The sequence below is a fragment of the Crinia signifera genome, chromosome 6 (genome assembly GCF_055691185.1).
Source record: "Crinia signifera chromosome 6, ASM5569118v1, whole genome shotgun sequence".
Classification (NCBI taxonomy): domain Eukaryota; kingdom Metazoa; phylum Chordata; class Amphibia; order Anura; family Myobatrachidae; genus Crinia; species Crinia signifera.
Window position 1 is genome coordinate 10,526,190 of NC_139222.1, and position 22,687 is coordinate 10,548,876.

Here is a 22,687-nt window from a genome sequence, read left to right on the forward strand (position 1 = left end):
TCAGATATTCCAGTGACATTATAGGGACAAGGATCACCCCTGGACTCACTTCATAGATAATTACCAGTTTGCAGCCTGTGTTTCTGTGTTGATAATAATAATTATCGAGAAAGTGAAATATTATAAAAAAAAACTATTTTTATTATATCCTACATTGCTATAATAGTTTATGTATTTTGTATTATAATAGATTTTTCATAACAGGTTGGGTCATAACAAGGCAATGTTATCACTAGTCCGATTACACAGCAATGTACGTTCCTATACATATACATGTAATGGGCTCATGGGGTATAATAACTACAGATGGGTCTGTTCCCATCTTGGCAGGGGATGGCGCTGGCGTCGCCAGCCGCCATCCCCCGCCAGCGCCATGGCGATCGTGAGAAGGGGACGCGCGCGCACGAGAGGCGCGCGCGTCCCCTTCCGACGGCGCTTCCATACGTTTCCCCGGGTCCCCGCCGCCTGGCCGCACCCCCCCTAACCCTGTCCGTCTCCCTGAGGCGGGGACGGACAGGGTTTTCGTCGCGCTAGCGACGGAGACTGAGACGCGCGTGCGCGTGAGACGCACGCGCGTCTCAGTCTCCTCGCTGGCGAGGCTGCTGGCGGGTCGCCAGCGCGTACATTCTGGCGACCCGCCAGCAAGGATAGGAATAGGCACATACTGTATATATATATACCGTATATACTCGAGTATAAGTCGACCCGAATATAAGCCGAGGCACCTAATTTTACAACAAAAAACTGGGAAAACTTATTGACTCATGTGGGACCCTCACTCGAGTATAAGCCGAGGGGGGCCTTTTCAGCATAAAAAAAGTTCTAAAAAAGTAGGCTTATACTCGAGTATATATGGTAACTGTCCGGGAACTACACCTTGAGTGAAGGTAAAATATATTCTTACAGAGATGTATTTTCCCGGCTCATTGCCTATGCGGCTATTATGCTTTTAGAGCACAATTACATCGTCCAACCTTGCCAGCCTTATTCAATACAATATGAAGATATCTTGTCATAGGCCCTTATTCTCGTTCACTCGTTCGGATGTTCGTTCGGATAGGACCGAACTCTGCATTCGGTCGGATGAACTACCACATAAGGGAGTGGCGTCATTCTGCTTCCACATTACCGTGTACGGACGGAACTCAACAACTTCGCACGGTCTTCCACCATCCGAGTGACCGCACAGCTGTCCGAACGCCCTCTGTTGGTTTCTTCAGCAAAGCACAAATCCACACGGAACTCAAGCTTCAAACCCATTAAACAATTACCTAAACACTATGGACTCTATTACTTTTAATTCAATTAAATCCTTTTATTTTTACACTGCAATATAGATCTCACTTTGAAGTAAAACCCCCCCAAATCTAATTCTCTCTGCACAAGTTACATCTGCCCCACCTGCAGTGCACATGGTTTTGTCCATCTAAGAAGGATTTTGTCAGAAAGAGTGAACTAGTATTAGGCCCAATGTTTGGCCTCCATGTGCGGCCTGCAATGACTGAACGGGGTAATACATTTCTCTTAGTAGAGGAATGGGATACTTAAAGTAAATTGAGCAGAGGAGCGGGTTAGTCGGGTGTTCAGGTGAAAGTAGTTTTGGTGCGCTGGGTCCTAATTGGCCCACCGAACGCGGCGCACATGAACTACTGCCCCCCAAGACCTAAAAGCTACTGGTTTTCTGTGAAGATTTTGTGTTAGGTGGTGGCCGCTCTGTAAACGGTCCGAGGGAACGCCTAGCACTTTTCCTCCACACCCATGTTTACGCCCAGATTTGCCCACAGTAAAACCGCACCCATAGATACGCCCACATCACGCCCATTCTGTCTTTATTGTGTAGCGATCCGTCCGAATGTGGAATGCCACCGTTGCACATGTGCAATGCGTACTTTACGCACGCGCAATGAGCTCGAATACGCAATCCGAACGAATGTGTACCTGTCCGAGTCAAGCAGAATAAGGCCCATAACCCGATTCCCAAAATATAAGAGTTCAAGACTTGTAGTTCTGGCTCCAATAGTAGGATATTTATTTACAGGCAAAACAAAGCATACAGAATACACCTAACACAGTAATTATTGTATATGCTATTATATATATTATATACGTCTCCTTCATTACATAAAATGACATTAAACAATTGTCAGCCCTAGACTGCTACAAAACTAACATAAATGGTCGGCTTAAGCGTTACATAGCGATACTAATAAAGACCATTCATATCTACCATCTTTACTTTCCGTGTCTCCCTCCTGCTCTGCGTCTCGGTTCTGTCCTGCGTCTCGGTGACTGAACTGTACTCACATCCTTCCTCCTTCTACTCCCCTTCCGTTCTGTAGTTACAAGTGCACTCTCTTTATCCCCAAATTCACTAACAAACTGGTAAACAATGACAGGGTCGTCAGATTCCCATGTGTCATAAATGTGTCCTTCTTGCTCTGCCCTAAGGGATCAAGCCTGATCCGTCACTGAGACCCTACAATTTGGTATTTCTTATCCATTAAAGATTTTCCTTTGATTGCTTGGTATACCCATTTCTGTCTTGCTTAGGGCATAGAACCTAGATGGTTGACCTGTTGGGTTTGGTTCCACTGGCCTGATATTATCATTGCCTCAGGCCTACAATATAACTGGACAATGGGTGAGCAAGTTTTAGAGTTTTGAGGCGTGATCCCAATGTTGACTGTATGCACACCTGTGGATTGTAGTCCTGTAGTGGGGACCTGCTCCTGAGCCTTTGTTCATATGGAATCCAACATACATTGTACACTTGCTTACTATAGTTAATAAGAGTATGGGTAACTGAGGATGGGCACCGACATTCTATCTACATACGGCGGCTCATTGTGGCCTGCAGGATATCAGACCACATTAAATGTTTGCTTATGGAATAATGACATTGAACTGGTGTCAGACATCTTACTAAAACATCTACACATTTCATTTGTACATTCAAATGATTAAGATTTCCCTACTGGTATATCATCTACACTATATACTATGGTTAGAATCACCTTTCATTAATAATGGTATTAAACAATATATCTGGTTATATAAAACAATTACCTATGTGGCAACAGTTATATACTCTTTACTCTTGTCCTCTATTGTATTCATTGTAAGTCATTGTTTTACTTATTCGTTTATGTGCTTTGTAATTGGGCACTGAGGATCCCTTGTGGCACCATATAAATAAATTATAATAATAAATGTGGAAGGAATACTACTGTGTGGCACAATGTGTAAGGGGCAGTACTGTGTGGCACAATGTGTAAGGGGCAGTACTGTGTGGTACAATGTGTAAGGGACACTACTGTGTGGCAGAATGTGTAAGGAACACTACTGTGTGGCAGAATGTGTAAGGAACACTACTATGTGGCATGATGTGTAAGGGGCACTACTGTGTGGCATAAAGTGTAAGGGGCAGTACTGTGTGGCATAATGTGTAAGGGACACTACTGTGTGGCATAATGTTTAAGGGACACTACTGTGTGGCACAATGTGTAAGGGGCAGTACTGTGTGGCATAATGTGGAAGGAACACTACTGTGTGGCACAATGTGGAAGGGGCAGTACTGTGTGGCACAATGTGTAAGGGGCACTACTGTGTGGCACAATGTGTAAGGGGCAGTACTGTGTGGCATAATGTGGAAGGAACACTACTGTGTGGCACAATGTGTAAGGGGCAGTACTGTGTGGCAGAATGTGGAAGGAACACTACTGTGTGGCAGAATGTGTAAGGAACACTACTGTGTGGCATGATGTGTAAGGGGCACTACTGTGTGGCATAAAGTGTAAGGGGCAGTACTGTGTGGCATAATGTGTAAGGGACACTACTGTGTGGCACAATGTGTAAGGGGCACTACTGTGTGGCACAATGTGGAAGGGGCAGTACTGTGTGGCATAATGTTTAAGGGACACTACTGTGTGGCACAATGTGTAAGGGGCAGTACTGTGTGGCAGAATGTGGAAGGAACACTACTGTGTGGCACAATGTGGAAGGGACACTACTGTGTGGCACAATGTGTAAGGGGCACTACTGTGTGGCACAATGTGTAAGGGGCAGTACTGTGTGGCACAATGTGTAAGGGGCAGTACTGTGTGGCAGAATGTGGAAGGGGCACTACTGCGTGGCACAATGTGGAAGGGGCAGTACTGTGTGGCACGATGTGGAAGGGGCAGTACTGTGTGGCATAATGTGGAAGGGGCAGTACTGTGTGGCACAATGTGTAAGGGGCAGTACTGTGTGGCAGAATGTGGAAGGAACACTACTGTGTGGCAGAATGTGTAAGGAACACTACTGTGTGGCATGATGTGTAAGGGGCACTACTGTGTGGCATAAAGTATAAGGGGCAGTACTGTGTGGCATAATGTGTAAGGGGCACTACTGTGTGGCACAATGTGGAAGGGACACTACTGTGTGGCACAATGTGTAAGGGGCACTACTGTGTGGCACAATGTGTAAGGGGCAGTACTGTGTGGCATAATGTGGAAGGAACACTACTGTGTGGCACAATGTGGAAGGGGCAGTACTGTGTGGCACAATGTGGAAGGGGCAGTACTGTGTGGCACAATGTGTAAGGGGCAGTACTGTGTGGCATAATGTGTAAGGGGCAGTACTGTGTGGCATAATGTGGAAGGAACACTACTGTGTGGCACAATGTGGAAGGGGCACTACTGTGTGGCACAATGTGTAAGGGGCAGTACTGTGTGGCACAATGTGTAAGGGGCACTACTGTGTGGCACAATGTGGAAGGGACACTACTGTGTGGCACAATGTGGAAGGGGCACTACTGTGTGGCACAATGTGTAAGGGGCAGTACTGTGTGGCAGAATGTGGAAGGGGCACTACTGCGTGGCACAATGTGGAAGGGGCAGTACTGTGTGGCATAATGTGGAAGGGGCAGTACTGTGTGGCATAATGTTTAAGGGACACTACTGTGTGGCATAATGTGGAAGGGACACTACTGTGTGGCATAATGTGTAAGGGGCAGTACTGTGTGGCATAATGTGTAAGGGGCAGTACTGTGTGGCACAATGTGGAAGGGGCAGTACTGTGTGGCACAATGTGGAAGGAACACTACTGTGTGGCATAATGTGTAAGGGGCAGTACTGTGTGGCATAATGTGGAAGGAACACTACTGTGTGGCACAATGTGGAAGGGGCAGTACTGTGTGGCACAATGTGGAAGGGGCAGTACTGTGTGGCACAATGTGTAAGGGGCAGTACTGTGTGGCACAATGTGTAAGGGGCAGTACTGTGTGGCATAATGTGGAAGGAACACTACTGTGTGGCACAATGTGGAAGGGGCAGTACTGTGTGGCACAATGTGGAAGGGGCAGTACTGTGTGGCACAATGTGGAAGGGGCAGTACTGTGTGGCACAATGTGTAAGGGGCAGTACTGTGTGGCACAATGTGGAAGGGGCAGTACTGTGTGGCACAATGTGGAAGGGGCAGTACTGTGTGGCACAATGTGGAAGGGACACTACTGTGTGGCACAATGTGGAAGGGGCAGTACTGTGTGGCACAATGTGGAAGGGGCAGTACTGTGTGGCACAATGTGGAAGGGGCAGTACTGTGTGGCACAATGTGGAAGGGGCAGTACTGTGTGGCACAATGTGGAAGGGGCAGTACTGTGTGGCACAATGTGTAAGGGGCAGTACTGTGTGGCACAATGTGGAAGGGACACTACTGTGTGGCACAATGTGGAAGGGGCAGTACTGTGTGGCATGTACTCTGTTCCTTTTGTCTGACACCTTTTTAAAACAACCTGACGGTTCTGCAACCATACTAGTTATTTCTAAGACTTGTCCAAACTATAAACCTGGCCTGGGTTCCTTCTAGCCACAAAACCCCTGTTTTATATTCACCCCATGTATGTCTATGCCATGGGTCCTCAAACTGCAACCCTCCAGATGTTGTGAAACTACAAATCCCAGCATGCCTTGCCACAGTTTTAACACTCCCTTATAGCAAAACTGTGGCAAGGCATGCTGGGATCTTGTAGTTTCACAACATCTGGAGGGCCGCAGTTTGAGGACCCATGGTCTATGTCATCCCTATCACACATTATATATATATATATATATATATGTTTCTATATAGAGATAAAGCTATCTTATCAGTCTCTCTCTCTCTCTCTCTCTCTCTCTCTCTCTCTCTCTCTATATATATATACACACACACCTATATATAATTACAAACACACAGGAGGAAACATACAGTATATAATACTAGACCATAAAATAGCCTCATATTTTCATAGCGTCATACAAATACCCATCAGTGAGATCGCTACAGAATAATATCACCCACCTCCCACAGCTCAATACATCCCACACCAGTGATCTGCTGGAGACTTATTACACCTCTATTATATTATTACATGGTAGTATATTGTGTAACCCCCGTATCTCAGTGATGACTATATGATGCGAGTATATCATATTGATACCAACATTCCTCCTGTTTTATTGTCAGAGTATTGCAGCCAGTCTGTACCATGTCCCTCATCTCCCGGGTATTACATTACACCTGTGTGTGGATTGTCTGGTGTCTAACAAGATGTGATTTACGTGCAAAACAATTCTCACACTCAGGACATGCATACGGCTTCTCCCCTGTGTGAGTCATCTGATGCCTGACAAGATCTTTATTTTGTGCAAAACATTTCCCACACTCAGAACATGGAAATGGCTTCTCCCCTGTGTGACTTCTCTGATGTTTTGCAAGATCTCCTTTCGAAACAAAACATTTCTCACACTCGGAACATGAAAAAGGCTTCTCTCCTGTGTGAGTTCTCTGATGTACAACAAGACTTGATTTGTTTGGAAAACATTTCCCACACTCAGAGCATGGAAGCATATTTTCACCTGCGTGAGTTCTCTGATGTAGAACAAGACTTAATTTTTGTATAAAACATTTCCCACACTCAGAACATGGAAATGGCTTCTCCCCTGTGTGACTTCTCTGATGTTTTGCAAGATCTCCTTTCGAAACAAAACATTTCTCGCACTTGGAACATGAAAAAGGCTTCTCTCCTGTGTGAGTTCTCTGATGTAGAGCAAGACTTGATTTGTTTGGAAAACATTTCCCACACTCAGAGCATGGAAGCATATTTTTACCTGCGTGAGTTCTCTGATGTAGAACAAGACTTAATTTTTGTATAAAACATTTCCCACACTCAGAACATGTAAACAGATTTTTCCCTGTGTGACTTCTCTGATGTATGACAAGAACCGATTTCCTGGTAAAACTTTTTCCACATTCAGAGCATGCAAATGGGTTCTTACCCGTGTGACTTCTCTGATGTTTAACAAGTTGTGAATTACGTGTAAAACATTTCCCACACTCAGAACATGAAAATGGCTTCTCCCCTGTGTGAGTTCTCTGATGTACGAGAAGACCTGATTTGTGTGTAAAACATTTCCCACACTCAGAGCATGGAAGCAGGTTTTCCCCTGTGTGAGTTCTCTGATGTACGAGAAGACTTGATTTGTATGTAAAACATTTCCCACACTCAGAGCATGAAAATGGCTTCTCCCCTGTGTGACTTCTCTGATGTATGACAAGAACTGATTTGTGTGTAAAACATTTCCCACACTCAGAGCATGGAAGCAGGTTTTCCCCTGTGTGAGCTGTCTGATGTAAGATAAGACCTGATTTATATGTAAAACATTTCCCACACTCAGAGCATGAAAATGGCTTCTCCCCTGTGTGAGTTCTCTGATGTAAGACAAGACCTGATTTGTGTGTAAAACATTTCTCACACTCAGAGCATGAAAATGGCTTCTCCCCTGTGTGAGTTCTCTGATGAAAGACAAGACCTGATTTGTGTGTAAAACATTTCCCACACTCAGAGCATGAAAATGGCTTCTCCCCTGTGTGAGTTCTCTGATGTAAGACAAGACCTTTTTTGTGTGAAAAACATTTCCCACACTCAGAGCATGAAAATGGCTTCTCCCCTGTGTGAGTTTTTTGATGTAAGACAAGACCTGATTTGTATGTAAAACATTTCCCACACTCAGAGCATGAAAATGGCTTCTCCCCTGTGTGAGTTCTCTGATGTAAGACAAGACCTGATTTGTGTATAAAACTTTTCCCACACTCAGAGCATGGAAACAGATTTTCCCCTGTGTGAGTTCTCTGATGTAGAGCAAGACTTGATTTATGTTTATAACATTTCCTACAGACAGAACACTGAAACGGCCTCTCACCTGTGTGAGTTCTCTGATGTGTAACTAACTTTGACTTATATGGAAAACACTTATCACATTCACAACAGGCAAATATTTTGCGAGATGTACTAGGTATACCAACATCGGTGGTATCAGTGGTACTTTCCTCATTATCGGTGTCATCAGTGGTACATTCCTCATTATCGGTGTCATCAGTGGTACATTCCTCATTATCGGAGTCATCAGTGGTACATTCCTCATTATCGGTGCCATCAGTAGAACATTCCTCATTATCGGTGTCATCAGTGGAACATTCCTCATTATCGGTGCCATCAGTGGGACATTCTTCATTATCGGTGCCATCAGTGGTACATTCCTCATTATCGGAGTCATCAGTGGTACATTGCTCATTATTGGTGCCATCAGTGGAACATTCCTCATTATCAGTGCCATCAGTAGGACATTCCTCATTATCGGAGTCATCAGTGGGACATTCTTCATTATCGGTGCCATCAGTGGGACATTCCTCGCTATCGGAGTCATCAGTGGGACATTCCTTATTATCGGAGTCATCAGTGGGACATTCTTCATTATCGGTGCCATCAGTGGAACATTCCTCGCTATCGGTGCCATCAGTGGAACATTTCTCATTATCGGTGCCATCAGTGGAACATTGCTCATTATCGGTGTCATCAGTGGGACATTCCTCACTATCGGCGGGAGCAGGCGATGTATCTGCACTGCGTTGGTCTGAATGTATAGTTAGAGGAATGCGGTTTTCTCCTGGAGAACTTCCTGTGATGTCATCTTCTATTTTCAAATCTGGAAAACAAAATGGGGTTTATCCATCAGGGTGATTCCTTCTCGGGTGTCCTTGTGCTGGGAATACAATACACGCATGGAAAGAGAGATCTTGTGTTACACGTGGAGCATTTCCACAGATATAGCGTGTGGCCGGAGACCCCCTCCCACATTGACAAAATGGACGCCCCTGCACTGAAGGGGTTAATCCCTGTGCTGCAGCGCCATCTATACACAAAAGTGGGCACTTGTCATGTTTAGAACGTGTTTTATCATTCTATGGGGGTTATTCTGGTTAATTCTCGGATACGAGTCAACCAGAACCCGCCCTGCGGTACGCCGGCCCACCATTCACGCAGCTCCTACGTTCGCACAGATTGCCGATGGATGTTTTACATAAACATCCATTTGCAGGCCAGGCTGAACTTCCCACATCTTTCGATGGTTACTGTTCTATGCGTGCACACTTGTAGGATGACATCAATGTATATACAGCTAGGAGTACTGCACACAGCATATATCTATATAAGAGTAATGAGGAATGTAGTATAAGCGTACGAATGCCCTGGGGAGGTGATCACTGGCTCTGTGACTGGGACAGGAGATGACCATTTCCTAGCAGGCGGTCTGAGACCTGTTGGTGAGCAGCGCACAGCAGGTCACATGCCTTGTGGTCTGCAGTGCTGTGGACACGGTGTTATTAGTACACGGGCTGGGGGTCTGTACTCCAGTGTGCAACGTGTTACTTCTGTGTATCTTTATGTGATATACCCACCCACTGCGTAGTGGTACCGATGGTAAGAGGGAATCCCCTTTTGGCCAAGTCTAGACTAGAATCCGATATCTGTGGACCCGAAGGGAGTAGCCACAATGAGGACAGACGCCCGATCACATATTATATTACACCGGGATATCCTCCCTGAACTCTAGTTTGCTAGAGACCGCCCACCTGCTGGTATATTAGCTGACTCCTCCCCTTCCTCCTTGTCTGTTCTCCTGTCTCCCTACTAGTTTGGTTAGGTCCGTAGTGTTTTCTTTTCATCCTAGGCTTACCTCTATATCAGCATAGGAGCTGAAAGGGGAAGCTCCGTGGGTGGAAGGAGAGGATTCGGGGGTGTGACCTCTCCAGAGACCTGCCTGAGTGCCTGCGGCTACCTGGTCTCCCAGTGTGGGCATCGTGTCGGGGCCATGCCAGGGAGAGTTATGTAATAACAGCTGCTAGGTGCTGACAAGAGATGGAGGCGGAGGGAGTGTCAGGTGGGCTTCGTGCTCTCCCGCCACTGCAGTGGAAGGCTCCTACTTCAGGCTGTAAGTCCGGCACTTGGGACCATTTTGTACTGCAGCCCGCTGGGTGTTGAGACACGACAGAAGGCGCCGCCTCTCTTCCTCAATGCCCGGCAGGGTCTTTAGACAGCCACGCGGCGTGCAGCCACAGAATTCTGGTGCCGGGTGCTGACGTGGCACTTCGAGTACACAGTCACTTCCATAATGCCTGGTGGTCTCGGTGTCCCAGAACGCTGTTCCGGCAGGATGCGCATGAGCAGAAAAGAGCATTAATATAGGTCTAGGATAATCCTTTTTGTGAGGAACAGCTGGCAGCTGTATCTACTCAACCTCATCTATTGCATGAGATACTGCAGGCCTGGCCAACCTGTGGTTCTCCAGCTGTTGTGACACTACACATCCCAGCATGCCCTCACACAATTCTAGCATTCCCTAATAGCCATACTGTGGCAGGGCATGCTGGGAAGTGTAGTTTCACAACCGCTGGAGAGCCACGGGTTGGCCAGGCCTGAGTTAATTGAATGGATAAAGAAATCCTTTGTGTCCCAAGAGAAATATCTGGAGCTGCAGGGCCATAAGAGGTCTGGTTTTAACTATGAAGGTGCTGTTTCTTCAGATGAATAATTGGAAGATGATTGAGAAGAAATCTCCAGTGATCATTCAGGAGAAATAAAAAGAGGATAATATGTTTTATATTGATATGGTAGAAAGTTGAAAACACTTATAAAACCATGAATTATTAATATACGGTGGATCCTTCAGTGAGTCAGGATCTTTTATTTGCAGATAAGGGGAAACGGGAGATGTTTTCCCAGAAAAAAGGAGATGTTTTCCTATTCATAAAGTGAAGAAGGAGTTACTCTCCAATTACTGGCAACACTTGGGTAAGAGACTAGTAAAATTAGCCACGGTCGAGCATATGTATCCTATTAGGGATGAACATTTCCTGAACTGGTATACTATACCGAAGGTGGGTGCTGCTGTTGCCTAACTAATGCTAAGAACTACTATACCTTTGTCCTGTAATGACACTATGGATAGAAGAATGGAGAATTCTTTCAATAAACGGAACTTGTCTTTTGCTGTGGCCCTTACATTGGGTGTATCTCTAGCCTCGGTGTCTAGGGTTCTCAGCAGGGGCGTAGCTAAGGGTTCATGGGCCCTGGTGCGAATGGTCAGCTTGGGGCCCCCCTACATACAACAAAATTAAAATCTCAGTCTGTTTATATTTTAATACATCAAGTATATTATGTTAATAATAGAACTAACATTTAAACATAGGATAGCAGTTTATTGAAATAAAATATTAAAAGAACAAAGATGATAAAACTGGAGAGGCCCAGGTGCTGGTGGGTGCTCAAGCCAAAAATATAGGAAATGGCTTCATGGGGAAGGGACGTGGCCACAAAATAAGGCAAGCAATGTTCACTGGGTTTACCTAACCTTTTATGACCTCCCATGAGCCTTTGTCAGTGCATGGCCAGACACCAGGCAGGCACCCCAAGTAAATAAATGCTGACAAGCCTGAGTCAGTGCTGTTGTGGAACTACACGTCCCAGCATGCCCTGCCACAGATTTTAGATAATGGATTTCTAAAACTGTGACAGGGCATGCTGGGACGTGTAGTTCCACTGTAACAGTGGAACTACACATCCGAGCAGTTTTAGCAATTTGTCACATAATCTCAAAAGCCTGACAGGACTGGAGTCAGTGCTGTTGTGGAACTACACGTCCCAGCATGCCCTGCCACAGATTTTAGATAATGGATTTCTAAAACTGTGACAGGGCATGCTGGGACGTGTAGTTCCACTGTAACAGTGGAACTACACATCCCAGCAGTTTTAGCTATTTTCCCCATAATCTCAAAAAAAGCCTGACAGACTGGACTCACTGTAGTCTGTCCGATATAGGGCGCCGGGCGGTCCTGCTCCTGAGTCCTGTCCTGGCACAGCCTACACGTGCTGTGTGATGGCGCGTAAGCGGTGGGAGAGGGAGGGGGAGGTTGGAGCCCGCGTGCGTCGCGCTGACGTCACGCGGCAAGGGGTCCCCTTCCTATTGGCTGCCTGCGGCTGGGGACGCTACAGCCAATCACAGCTGAGATACGGCCACCTTGTCCTGTCCCCAGCCGCAGGCAGCCAATAGGAAGGGGACCCCTTGCCGCGTGACGTCAGCGCGACGCACGCGGGCCCGCAAAGCAGCACTGGGAACGGGTGCGTCCTGTTCGCATCCCTCTCCCAGGTCAGTGGCGGGGGTTGGGCCCCCCTGGCTCAGGGGCCCGGTCGCATCTGCGACCGCTGCGACCCCTGAAGCTACGCCACTGGTTCTCAGGCTCTGGAGATCTGATAGGCAGAAGAGGTTCATTTGGAACATCACAACATTTCTTTCAGCAGTCATATAGAAATAATCCAAGGCAATGACTACAGCAAGTCTCTCCTGGTAGGAACCTGGATTGTAGACTTTGCAGAAGAGTGGGAGAATTCAATTCAAGGCAAGAGGGGTCATTGGAGCCAATCCACAAGGCTACAGCATAAAATGTATACAATATCTGACAGGAAACAGGGGTTTGGAGTAAAAAAACAAGCAGAGAAGCATATAGGAGGTTTCAGAAATATCCCGGATCTGAGGCACCTGAATAACATTTCTCAGGGTAAGAAAATTGCCAAGAGAGCAGCGTATTCCGATGTGGCCATATCTAGAAGATATCCTGACGGCAGCCGGTTCAGAAGAGGATAAGAAAGGACCTAAGTTATCTAATACACTTCCTGCAGCTTCACGGATGGATCATAGACTGGGAAAAGTCAGTTACATCCAACACAGAGCATCAATTCCTGGGTTTACAGACAGACACCAAGAATTTCAAAAAATTTCTTTCACAAAGCAAGGATCCTTGATGAAGGAAGGGAAATTTCCTTTAAAACTAGGTCTCCAGCTCCTAGGAATCATGACCTCTTCTATAGGTGTTATACCTCGGGCACAGGCCAGCAATGCATATATTACTGCCTTCCGTCAGTTCCATTTTGGAGGGCGGAACGATTCCACCTCCGTTTCACTCCCCTTGCCCCGCTGTATGTTCCTGCCTGCATTGCTAAAGAAGGCAGAGCGGTGGGAAACCTGGATGTCTCAGAGCAGGCCCATCTGTCCGCGGCATGGCTATTTCAAATGATACGTCGGCTTGCGACTTGGGAGCGAGTCGGAGCTTGCGGCCTGGCAGCGGCCGGGAGCTTGCGAGCCATTTGAAATAGCCGCGATACAGACGGATGGACGTGCTCTGAGACAGACAGGTTTCCCACTACTGCCCGGTTGTCTACTTTACCACACAGTGCAGTGCACACAGTAACTTCCCCTGGCAACCTGCATGTAGCCACCCGGTGCCCTGCATGTAGCCCCCGACGCCTTGCATGTAGCCCCCGGCACCCTGCATGTAGCCCCTGGCAAAGAGCAAGAAAGTCCTAGCAATGAGAATGTAGGTAAGCGGCACTTATGTGGCATATGTACTGGGCATTTCAGTGAGTGTCATATTGTGTAATGGGCATAATGGTGGTGGGCATAGTGTAGAATGGGCATTATGGTGTGTGGCATAATATGTAATGGACATTACTGTGTGTGGCATATTGTGTAATGGGCATTAAGGTGGTCGGCGTAATGTATAATGGGCATTACGGTGTGCATAATACCCTGTCCCACAAAGTCATGCGTGGCTGCGTGCACTGTTCCTTCTTTATTTGGTGTTGGACTGTTTTGCATTGTGGGGCATAATTTTCTCGGCTCCTGATTGGCCGCTAGGCGGCCAATAGAATCATCCGGAGGAAAGGCGCGGAAGATGAAACATCTCTGCGCCTCTCCAGTCCGTGAGCGGGTACCAGCCGGGAGCAGCGCGTCTGCCGGAGAGGATGCCGAGGTCGTCGCCGGGGACCAGGTGAGTAGGATTTCCTTCCTTAGGAACCCCTTTTGGACTACTTCGGATCCTGGACCCCGGAGACATCAGCCCTGGAGCCCAGGACCCCGGACCAGCCCCGGAACCAGGACCAAGGCCCCGGAACTGGACTCTTCTGTCCAGGAGCCCCGGACCCAGGATCCAGGGACCGACCTACGGGCTCAAGGTAGGTAAGTATCAGTGTGTGTGTTATGTATGTATTAAACTTTTATTTTTCAGGGTGTCAGTGTGTTTTATTTAACTATTTTTGTACTGTAGAACTACAAGTGCCAGCGGGCCCTTTAATGCCCCACATGCTGGGACTTGTGGTTCTCCAAGTCCCAGCATGCGGGGTAGGCTTGCTGGGACTCATAGTTCTACAGTAGAAAACAATAGTTTTTCTTCTATTTTGTACACTTTCCATCAGCCCGATGCCCACCGCCCAGGGGCATCGGGGACAGCCCCGGACTTTCAGCATGGGCTGGTAAGTCCTGGAGGGGGGGGGGGCCCTTCATTGGGGGGGTCCCCACTTCCCCAGGACCCCTGCCCATGCTGACCAGCCAGGGGGATAATGCTTTGGCCGCGGGACCTTATATAATAAGTGTCCCCCGGCTGTGGCATTACCTTGCTGGCTGGTTGGGTCTGGTGCTGGTTCTTAAAATACGGGGGACCCCTAGTCATTTTGTCCCCCGTATTTCGGGAACCAGCGCCGGACCTTGAGCCTGGTGCTGGTTTCATTAAATCAAGGGGACCCCTATTTGTCGGGGACCCTGATTTTATGTCACCAGCGCCGGCTCAATGAGCCCGGGGCTGGTTATGCTCTGGCGGGGGACCCCGTGCTGTTTTTTTTTTATTTTAAATTGCGATTTCCTGCAAACGTGCGATTTTCAGACCTGAAAATCGCACATTTTCAGGACTAAAGAAATTGCACCTATTCGCACTATTTGGCCCGTCATTAAATATGCGAAAAACGGGCCAATCTTGCGATTTTCAAAATGGCGATTTGGTGCAATAAAAAACATGCGGATTTTACCGCATAGCATAGAATGTCGCCCACTATGTCACATACCTCAATGCCTTTTACACAATTTGCCACATACACTGCAATTTCCAATACGCTGCATACATACCTCCCAACACTGGAGGCAGAGGAGAAGGGACATCTGCGAGGCTACATCCCCCATTTTTTTCGCTATGGGGGCATAGAGAGCGTCCTGAGAGCTGCTGAACATGCCCCCAGCCTCTCTGAGTAGATGCTGTGCCATATATACACATGCCACCAGCATTGCCAGTTACATAATGCCCCAATACCCGCAGTTATGCCATAAACACAATGCCCCCCCAGCAGTGCCAGATAAACAATGTCTGACCAATTTTGGTACCATTCTAAATAAATACTCTGGCGCGCGGCAAGAAATGTAGCCACATAAGGTGCGGCCAATGGAAATGGACTTGTGATACACATATGTCCCCAATAGTGCAGTGCCAGATATACATATGCCCAAATAATGCCAGATACACATATGCCCCCACAGTGCCAGAAACAGGAATGCCCCCACTGTGTCAGCAGCAGCACAACTCCCCGTTGTTGTTGCTCCTGCTGCTGCCGGGGTAGGAAAGTCCGGTGTCCCCCTGTTGGCTGCCTGGTTGTCTGTCGGTCTCCTCCTTCTCACCACTTCCCTTCTGAGGGCAGAAGAGCACAGCACATCGCGCATCTTTCCTTCCCCCTCACTTTCCCGTGACTGGACCATCAACAAATCAAAGCTCGTGGGCCGCTCCTGATTGGCTGCCGGGCCCGCGAGCTCCGATTGGCTGCCGGCCCGGTGACAGGGATCCACAGTGAGGGGAAGGAGAGATGCGCAATGCACTCTCCTCCCCTCAGAACGGGCGGCTGCAGTGGTTGAGCTACCCGGATTGCTACCGCGAGCTACTGGTAGCGACGGGTTGGCAAGCACTGACCTAGGTATGTGTTTCCCCCTTTCCCTCTGATGTCGCATCCTGAGGAAGAGAGGACTAAGTGAAAGTGAAAGAGGTCCTCCCCTTTTGGCCAAGGAGACTGTAGTTTGCGACTGCCCAGAAATTGGCAGTGCAGGAACCTTGGACATTAACCATCATTCCAGTCCTTCTACATCAGGGTTCGGTCTATCATCTAGATCCAGCAGGATTATGTCTGAAGGCATTGGAGATTGGAGGGAACTTGTTGAGACCAAACTTATTGTCAGATCAAGTCATCCAGATTCTGTTACAAGCAGGAGAGGACGTTTCTTCTCACACATATTATAAGGTCTGGCAGAGATGTATCATTTGGAGAGAATCTTCTGAAGAGATCACCAACTCAACGACGGTGCAGGTCCTACAATTCTTGTGCAATGGTGTATTCTCACTAGGACTAGCTGTTTCCACCCTTAAGGGATAGATAACAGCCGTAACTGTGCTCCTAGATAGGAGATTAATGGAGAATAACCTAATTAAGAAATTCTGCAAGGCCATTAAACAACGCGTCCACCCATCACATCCATTGTGGCTCCTCCAGACTTGAATCCAGTTCTCAGATCATTGATGAAACAACCATTTGAACCATTACTAAAAATTCCTCCCATATTCCTGACTTGGAAGATCGTATTTCTAGTAGCAGCTACGTCTGTGAGGAGAGTGAGTTACAGGCTGTGTGGGTGGAAGAACCATACTTACACGTTTCCGTATATGGTGGTACATAGGACTTGTCCTAACTTTCTACCCAAGGTGGTTGCTGCTTTCCTTCTGATCAGGAGATATTTCCTGCTTCTTATACTGAACTTAATAACAAGAGGAGGAAGATTGGAAGACATCTAGTCAGAGGTAGTAACATTTACCTCAATAGACTAAAGGACATTCGTCATCCCAGAAGGAAGTCAGAAAGTCTGGTTTGTGGGAGCACAACCTATCTCCAGATGGCTGAGAGACCTAATTACATTCATATACAAGAACAAAGGACGAGATGTGCTGGATGTAATTAAGACAAACTTGACCAGGGCTACGGTGACATCATGGGCTAGGAAGGCGCGGGCGTCTATAAAGGACATTAGTGATGCAGCAACCTGGTCGCCTATACATACGTTCTCTAACCGCTACGCTTTATATGTCTCTACTGCCCCCTGTGGGGATCACGTCTTGCATCGTGCCCTTGCTAAATAAACCATATTATATTATTCTGCTTTGGTATGTCCCATGGTTATGGCCGCCATGGGGATCGTAGAAGGAAGTAGCGATAATTCCAGTTCTTCTCATAGATCCCATGGCAGCCATCACATCGCCCTCTCCTTGTAGTGTTTCTCCAGGGACCTAAATACGGAGATGCTTGAAACACTGTGTGTGGGGTGGAGGGAGGGGATATACCGGCAGGCGTGAGGGGATATACCGGCAGGAGTGAGGGGATATACCGGCAGGCGTGAGGCGATGTACCGGCAGGCGTGAGGGGATGTACCGGCAGGCGTGAGGCGATATACCAGCAGGTGTGGGGGGATATACCGGCAGGCGTGAGGGGATGTACCGGCAGGCGTGAGGGGATGTACCGGCAGGCGTGAGGGGATGTACCGGCAGGCGTGAGGGGATGTACCGGCAGGCGTGAGGGGATATACCGGCAGGCGTGAGGGGATGTACCGGCAGGCGTGAGGGGATGTACCGGCAGGCGTGAGGGGATATACCGGCAGGCGTGAGGGGATATACCGGCAGGCGTGAGGAGACATACCGGCAGGCGTGGGGGGATATACCGGCAGGTGGGTGGTCCATAAAAACATCCGGTGCAAACTAGAGGACACTGAGCACATCCAATGTTACGGCGGCCATGGGATCTCTAAGAAATGAAATTATCGGCGAATATAATTTGCTGCTCCCTGATCATTATATATTGTTGCAGCAAGTTATCATCATCATTTATTTATATGGCACCACAAGGGCTCCGCAGCGCCTGACAATACATAGATGAGCAAAAGACAAAACAAGAAAATTGTGATTTACAGTATAAATGCAAACTAGGACAAGTACATGGTAAATAAAAGACAGGTGCAGCAGCGGACACTGAGGCAATTATAGCAGTGACAGAAAAGGGGCGGGGTAAAATATTAGGGCAGTGAGAGAAGGGGCGGGATAAGAGATTAGGGCAGTGAGAGGAGGGGGCAGGATAAGAGATGAGGGCAGTGACAGAGGAGGGGGCGGGATAAGAGATGAGGCCAGTGACAGAGGAGGGGGCGGGATAAGAGATTAGGGCAGTGACAGAGGAGGGGGCGGAATAAGAGATCAGGGTAGTGACAGAGGAGGGGGCGGGATAAGAGATGAGGCCAGTGACAGAGGAGGGGGCGGGATAAGAGATTAGGGCAGTGACAGAGGAGGGAGCGGGATAAGAGATGAGGGCAGTGACAGAGGAGGGGGCGGGGATAAGAGATTAGGGGCAGTGACAGAGGAGGGGGCGGGATAAGAGATTAGGTGCAGTGACAGAGGAGGGGGCGGGATAAGAGATTAGTGACAGAGGAGGGGGTGGGATAAGAGATTAGGGGCAGTGACAGAGGAGGGGGCGGGATAAGAGATTAGCGCAGTGACAGAGCAGGGGGCGGGATAAGAGATTAGAGCAGTGACAGAGCAGGGGGCGGGATAAGAGATTAGAGCAGTGACAGAGGAGGGGGCGGGATAAGAGATTAGAGCAGTGACAGAGGAGGGGGCGGGATAAGAGATTAGGGCAGTGACAGAGGAGGGGGCGGGAAAAGAGATTAGGGCAGTGACAGAGGAGGGTGCGGGATAAGACATTAGGGTAGTGACAGAGGAGGGGGCGGGGATAAGAGATTAGGGCAGTGACAGAGGAGGGGGCGGGATAAGAGATTAGGGTAGTGACGGAGGAAGGGGCGGGGATAAGAGATTAGGGCAGTGACAGAGGAGGGGGCGGGGATAAGAGATTAGGGTAGTGACAGAGGAGGGGGCGGGATTAGAGATTAGGGCAGTGACAGAGGAGGGGGCGGGATAAGAGATGAGGGCAGTGACAGAGGAGGGGGCGGGATAAGAGATTAGGGCAATGACAGAGGAGTGGGCGGGATAAGAGATTAGGGGCAGTGACAGAGGAGGGGGCGGGGATAAGAGATTAGGGGCAGTGACAGAGGAGGGGCGGGATAAGAGATTAGGGGCAGTGACAGAGGAGGGGGCGGGATAAGAGATTAGGGCAGTGACAGAGGAGGGGGTGGGGTAAGAGATTAGGTCAGTGACAGAGGAAGGGGCGGGATAAGAGACTGATGTAGTGACTGCACATATGCAGCTCTTTGTATATGTAGGGGTAGATGTCCTAAGCCTTGGAGAGCAACCAATCAGCTCCTGTCATTTTTCAAACACAGCCCATAACATGGCAGCTAGGAGCTGAATGGCTGGTACTATACCACTCCCCTTATATTACTCACCTGTGCTGATACCTGTAGGGATCTCCTCCTCCTTACACGGCTGATCTCCCCTCACATACGTCTCCTCTTCTCCTTCTAGGTTCTCCTCTTTAATATTAGTCAGAGCTTCCTCCTATTACCCCACAATGCAATGAGATACAGGAGTAATGGTCAGTTATGCAGAATACACAGAAGTCTATCAGTAAGACGCACACAGCCGCTGTACAGCAGGAAGTCACTGGTGTGTGATGGGAGCTAACCTCTATCTATGTGATACATGTGCAATGACATGTATGATCTGTGCACATAACACCATACCTCCCAACTGTCACGATTTTAGAGGGACAATCCCGATTTTCGGGTCCTGTCCCGCTGTCCCACCCGCGGCAGGCATTGTCCCACTGCGGGGGGTGGCAGTTGGGAGACCCCCCCAATCTAGTAGAATAGACGCTGTGCGCATGCGCACAGCGTCTATTCTCGAATGAAAATGAGGTTGCGGCTAATTAGCATAAGCCGCACCCTCATTTGCATACGCCCCGCCCCCTTTTCGGGCGCTATTTCTTCAGCTCAAAAGTTGGGAGGTATGTAACACGGGTCTGTGTTACACATAATTACTATGTACAGGCTTTAGTACAGTGAACATTGGTTTGCAGATTGGGGAAGAGATGGTATTTCCCTGTGTCTGGTTATTACTTAGGCCTAGGTCCTACCTGCTGCCACCCTCGGTCCTATCCCAGCTACAGCACTGGGTATCACATGCCTGTGTTCCCCTGTGGTAGACGCCTGCCCCGGGGAGCGCTGTCACCTCAGGGATTATATTCCCCCGGAGTACGGCCAACGGCGAGGAGGACCTACATGACCGCCATATATCCATCAGGGTGATTCCTTGTATGGGGATTAGTGGCAGTTTTACTACCGGACCTTCCATCATCCACCACCAACAGACCCCGGGGATCCTGACTCTCTGATATGTGATGTCGGGTGGAGTGGACGACGTGTAGCGTGACCTAGATCTAGTGCGTGACCTCCCAACATCGGTGCAGGTCCCAGTGAGCCTTTCATTCAGCCATCTGGGATGTCTCGTGGGTCCTCTGCTTGCCCTGCTAACATGTCCCGTAGTGTTATCCTCGTCTCCCCGGTGCCTCCTATCCCTCCTCATCATACAGCCTTCCCTGTACTCATCTGTAAGGGGGATATTCTATTATCCATGATGCTGATATGGGTGATGGAAACAAACTACTGTCAGTAACACATTGGTGATGCAGGTGGCACCGTACAGCCTGGGGGGAAATGTACTAAGATGGAAGTTCTATATCACATGGGATGTTGCTATGGGAAACCAAGGTCCCTGTGTCAGTAATAGAGATAAGAGTGACGTCACTGTGACGCTCCCAGACCCCCTCACCTCCCCGGTCAGGTCCCTGTGTCAGTGATAGAGATAAGAGTGATGTCACTGTGACGCTCCCAGACCCCCTCACCTCCCCAGTCAGGTCCCTGTGTCAGTAATAGAGATAAGAGTGATGTCACTGTGACACTCCCAGACCCCCTCACCTCCCCGGTCAGCTCCCTGTGTCAGTAATAGAGATAAGAGTGATGTCACTGTGACGCTCCCAGACCCCCTCACCTCCCCAGTCAGGTCCCTGTGTCAGTAATAGAGATAAGAGTGACGTCATTGTGACGCTCCCAGACCCCCTCACCTCCCCGGTCAGGTCCCTGTGTCAGTAATAGAGATAAGAGTGATGTCACTGTGACGCTCCTAGACCCCCTCACCTCCCCAGTCAGGTCCCTGTGTCAGTAATAGAGATAAGAGTGATGTCACCGTGACGCTCCCAGACCCCCTCACCTCCCCGGTCAGGTCCCTGTGTCAGTAATAGAGATAAGAGTGGTGTCACTGTGACGCTCCCAGGCCCCCTCACCTCCCCAGTCAGGTCCCTGTGTCAGTAATACAGATAAGAGTGATGTCACTGTGACGCTCCCAGACCCCCTCACCTCCCCGGTCAGGTCCCTGTGTCCGTAATACAGATAAGAGTGACGTCACTGTGACGCTCCCAGACCCCCTCACCTCCCCGGTCAGGTCCCTGTGTCAGTAATACAGATAAGAGTGATGTCACTGTGACGCTCCCAGACCCCCTCACCTCCCCAGTCAGGTACCTGTGTCAGTAATAGAGATAAGAGTGATGTCACTGTGACGCTCCCAGACCCCCTCACCTCCCCAGTCAGGTCCCTGTGTCAGTAATAGAGATAAGAGTGATGTCACCGTGACGCTCCCAGACCCCCTCACCTCCCCGGTGAGCTCCCTGTGTCAGTAATAGAGATAAGAGTGATGTCACAGTGACGCTCCCAGACCCTCTCACCTCCCCGGTCAGGTCCCTGTGTCAGTAATAGAGATAAGAGTGATGTCACTGTGATGCTCCTAGACCCCCTCACCTCCCCGGTCAGGTCCCTGTGTCAGTAATAGAGATAAGAGTGATGTCACCGTGACGCTCCCAGACCCCCTCACCTCCCCGGTCAGGTCCCTGTGTCAGTAATAGAGATAAGAGTGATGTCACCGTGACGCTCCCAGACCCCCTCACCTCCCCGGTGAGCTCCCTGTGTCAGTAATAGAGATAAGGGTGATGTCACAGTGACGCTCCCAGACCCTCTCACCTCCCCGGTCAGGTCCTGTGTCAGTAATAGAGATAAGAGTGATGTCACTGTGATGCTCCCAGACCCCTCGGTTCTCAGTAATAGAGATAAGAGTGATGTCACATGTGACCTCTGACCTTGTATATTACCGTTTCCATGATGGCGTCTCTACAGTCCTCTGTGTAACTCTGTGCACGTCTAGCAGCGTAATCCCTCTGCCAATAGGGGAGAATAAACACACATGTAAAGGGAAGCAAAAGAACGGAGCCGTAGCACAATGTGCATAAAGTGACAATAAGCAGCACAAAGTCCCCTAATACCAGGAACACGACCTCCCCACGCTGCATTCTGTAGTAGGGTAGAGGGACTATGGCCGGCGCTAGCGTCCAGTGAGGATGTAATAATACCACAGATACCCCCATTAGGATTAATAACGTATGTACCAATAATTTCCCCAAATTACAGGACATAAATGTAAACAAGTTATTGTA

General features: G+C 48.7%; 1 protein-coding gene across 1 annotated transcript; it reads right to left on the reverse strand.

Moving 5' to 3' along the window:
• Positions 1-6,074: 6,074 nt before the first annotated feature.
• Positions 6,075-20,499, reverse strand: LOC146007427 (uncharacterized). The gene is made up of 3 exons (XM_083145776.1): positions 20,377-20,499; positions 19,593-19,704; positions 6,075-8,999 (listed from the first exon to the last, which is right to left on the reverse strand). Exons 1-3 carry the CDS (start codon positions 20,497-20,499, stop codon positions 6,529-6,531), a joined length of 2,706 nt encoding a protein of 901 aa, XP_083001902.1. The 3' UTR covers positions 6,075-6,528.
• Between the last annotated feature and the right edge of the window lie 2,188 nt (positions 20,500-22,687).

What these genes read in the sequence shown, in the direction of transcription:
- LOC146007427 (XM_083145776.1), bottom strand. Translation starts at nt 20,499, where the DNA reads ATGGAAGGTCCGGTAGTAAAACTGCCACTAATCCCCATACAAGGAATC. An exon ending in GGGGGAATATAATCCCTGAG is followed by an intron (nt 19,705 to 20,376) that starts GTGACAGCGCTC and finishes GTGGGGTAATAG; the next exon opens with GAGGAAGCTCTGACTAATAT. An exon ending in CCCTACAGGTATCAGCACAG is followed by an intron (nt 9,000 to 19,592) that starts GTGAGTAATATA and finishes TTTGTTTTCCAG; the next exon opens with ATTTGAAAATAGAAGATGAC.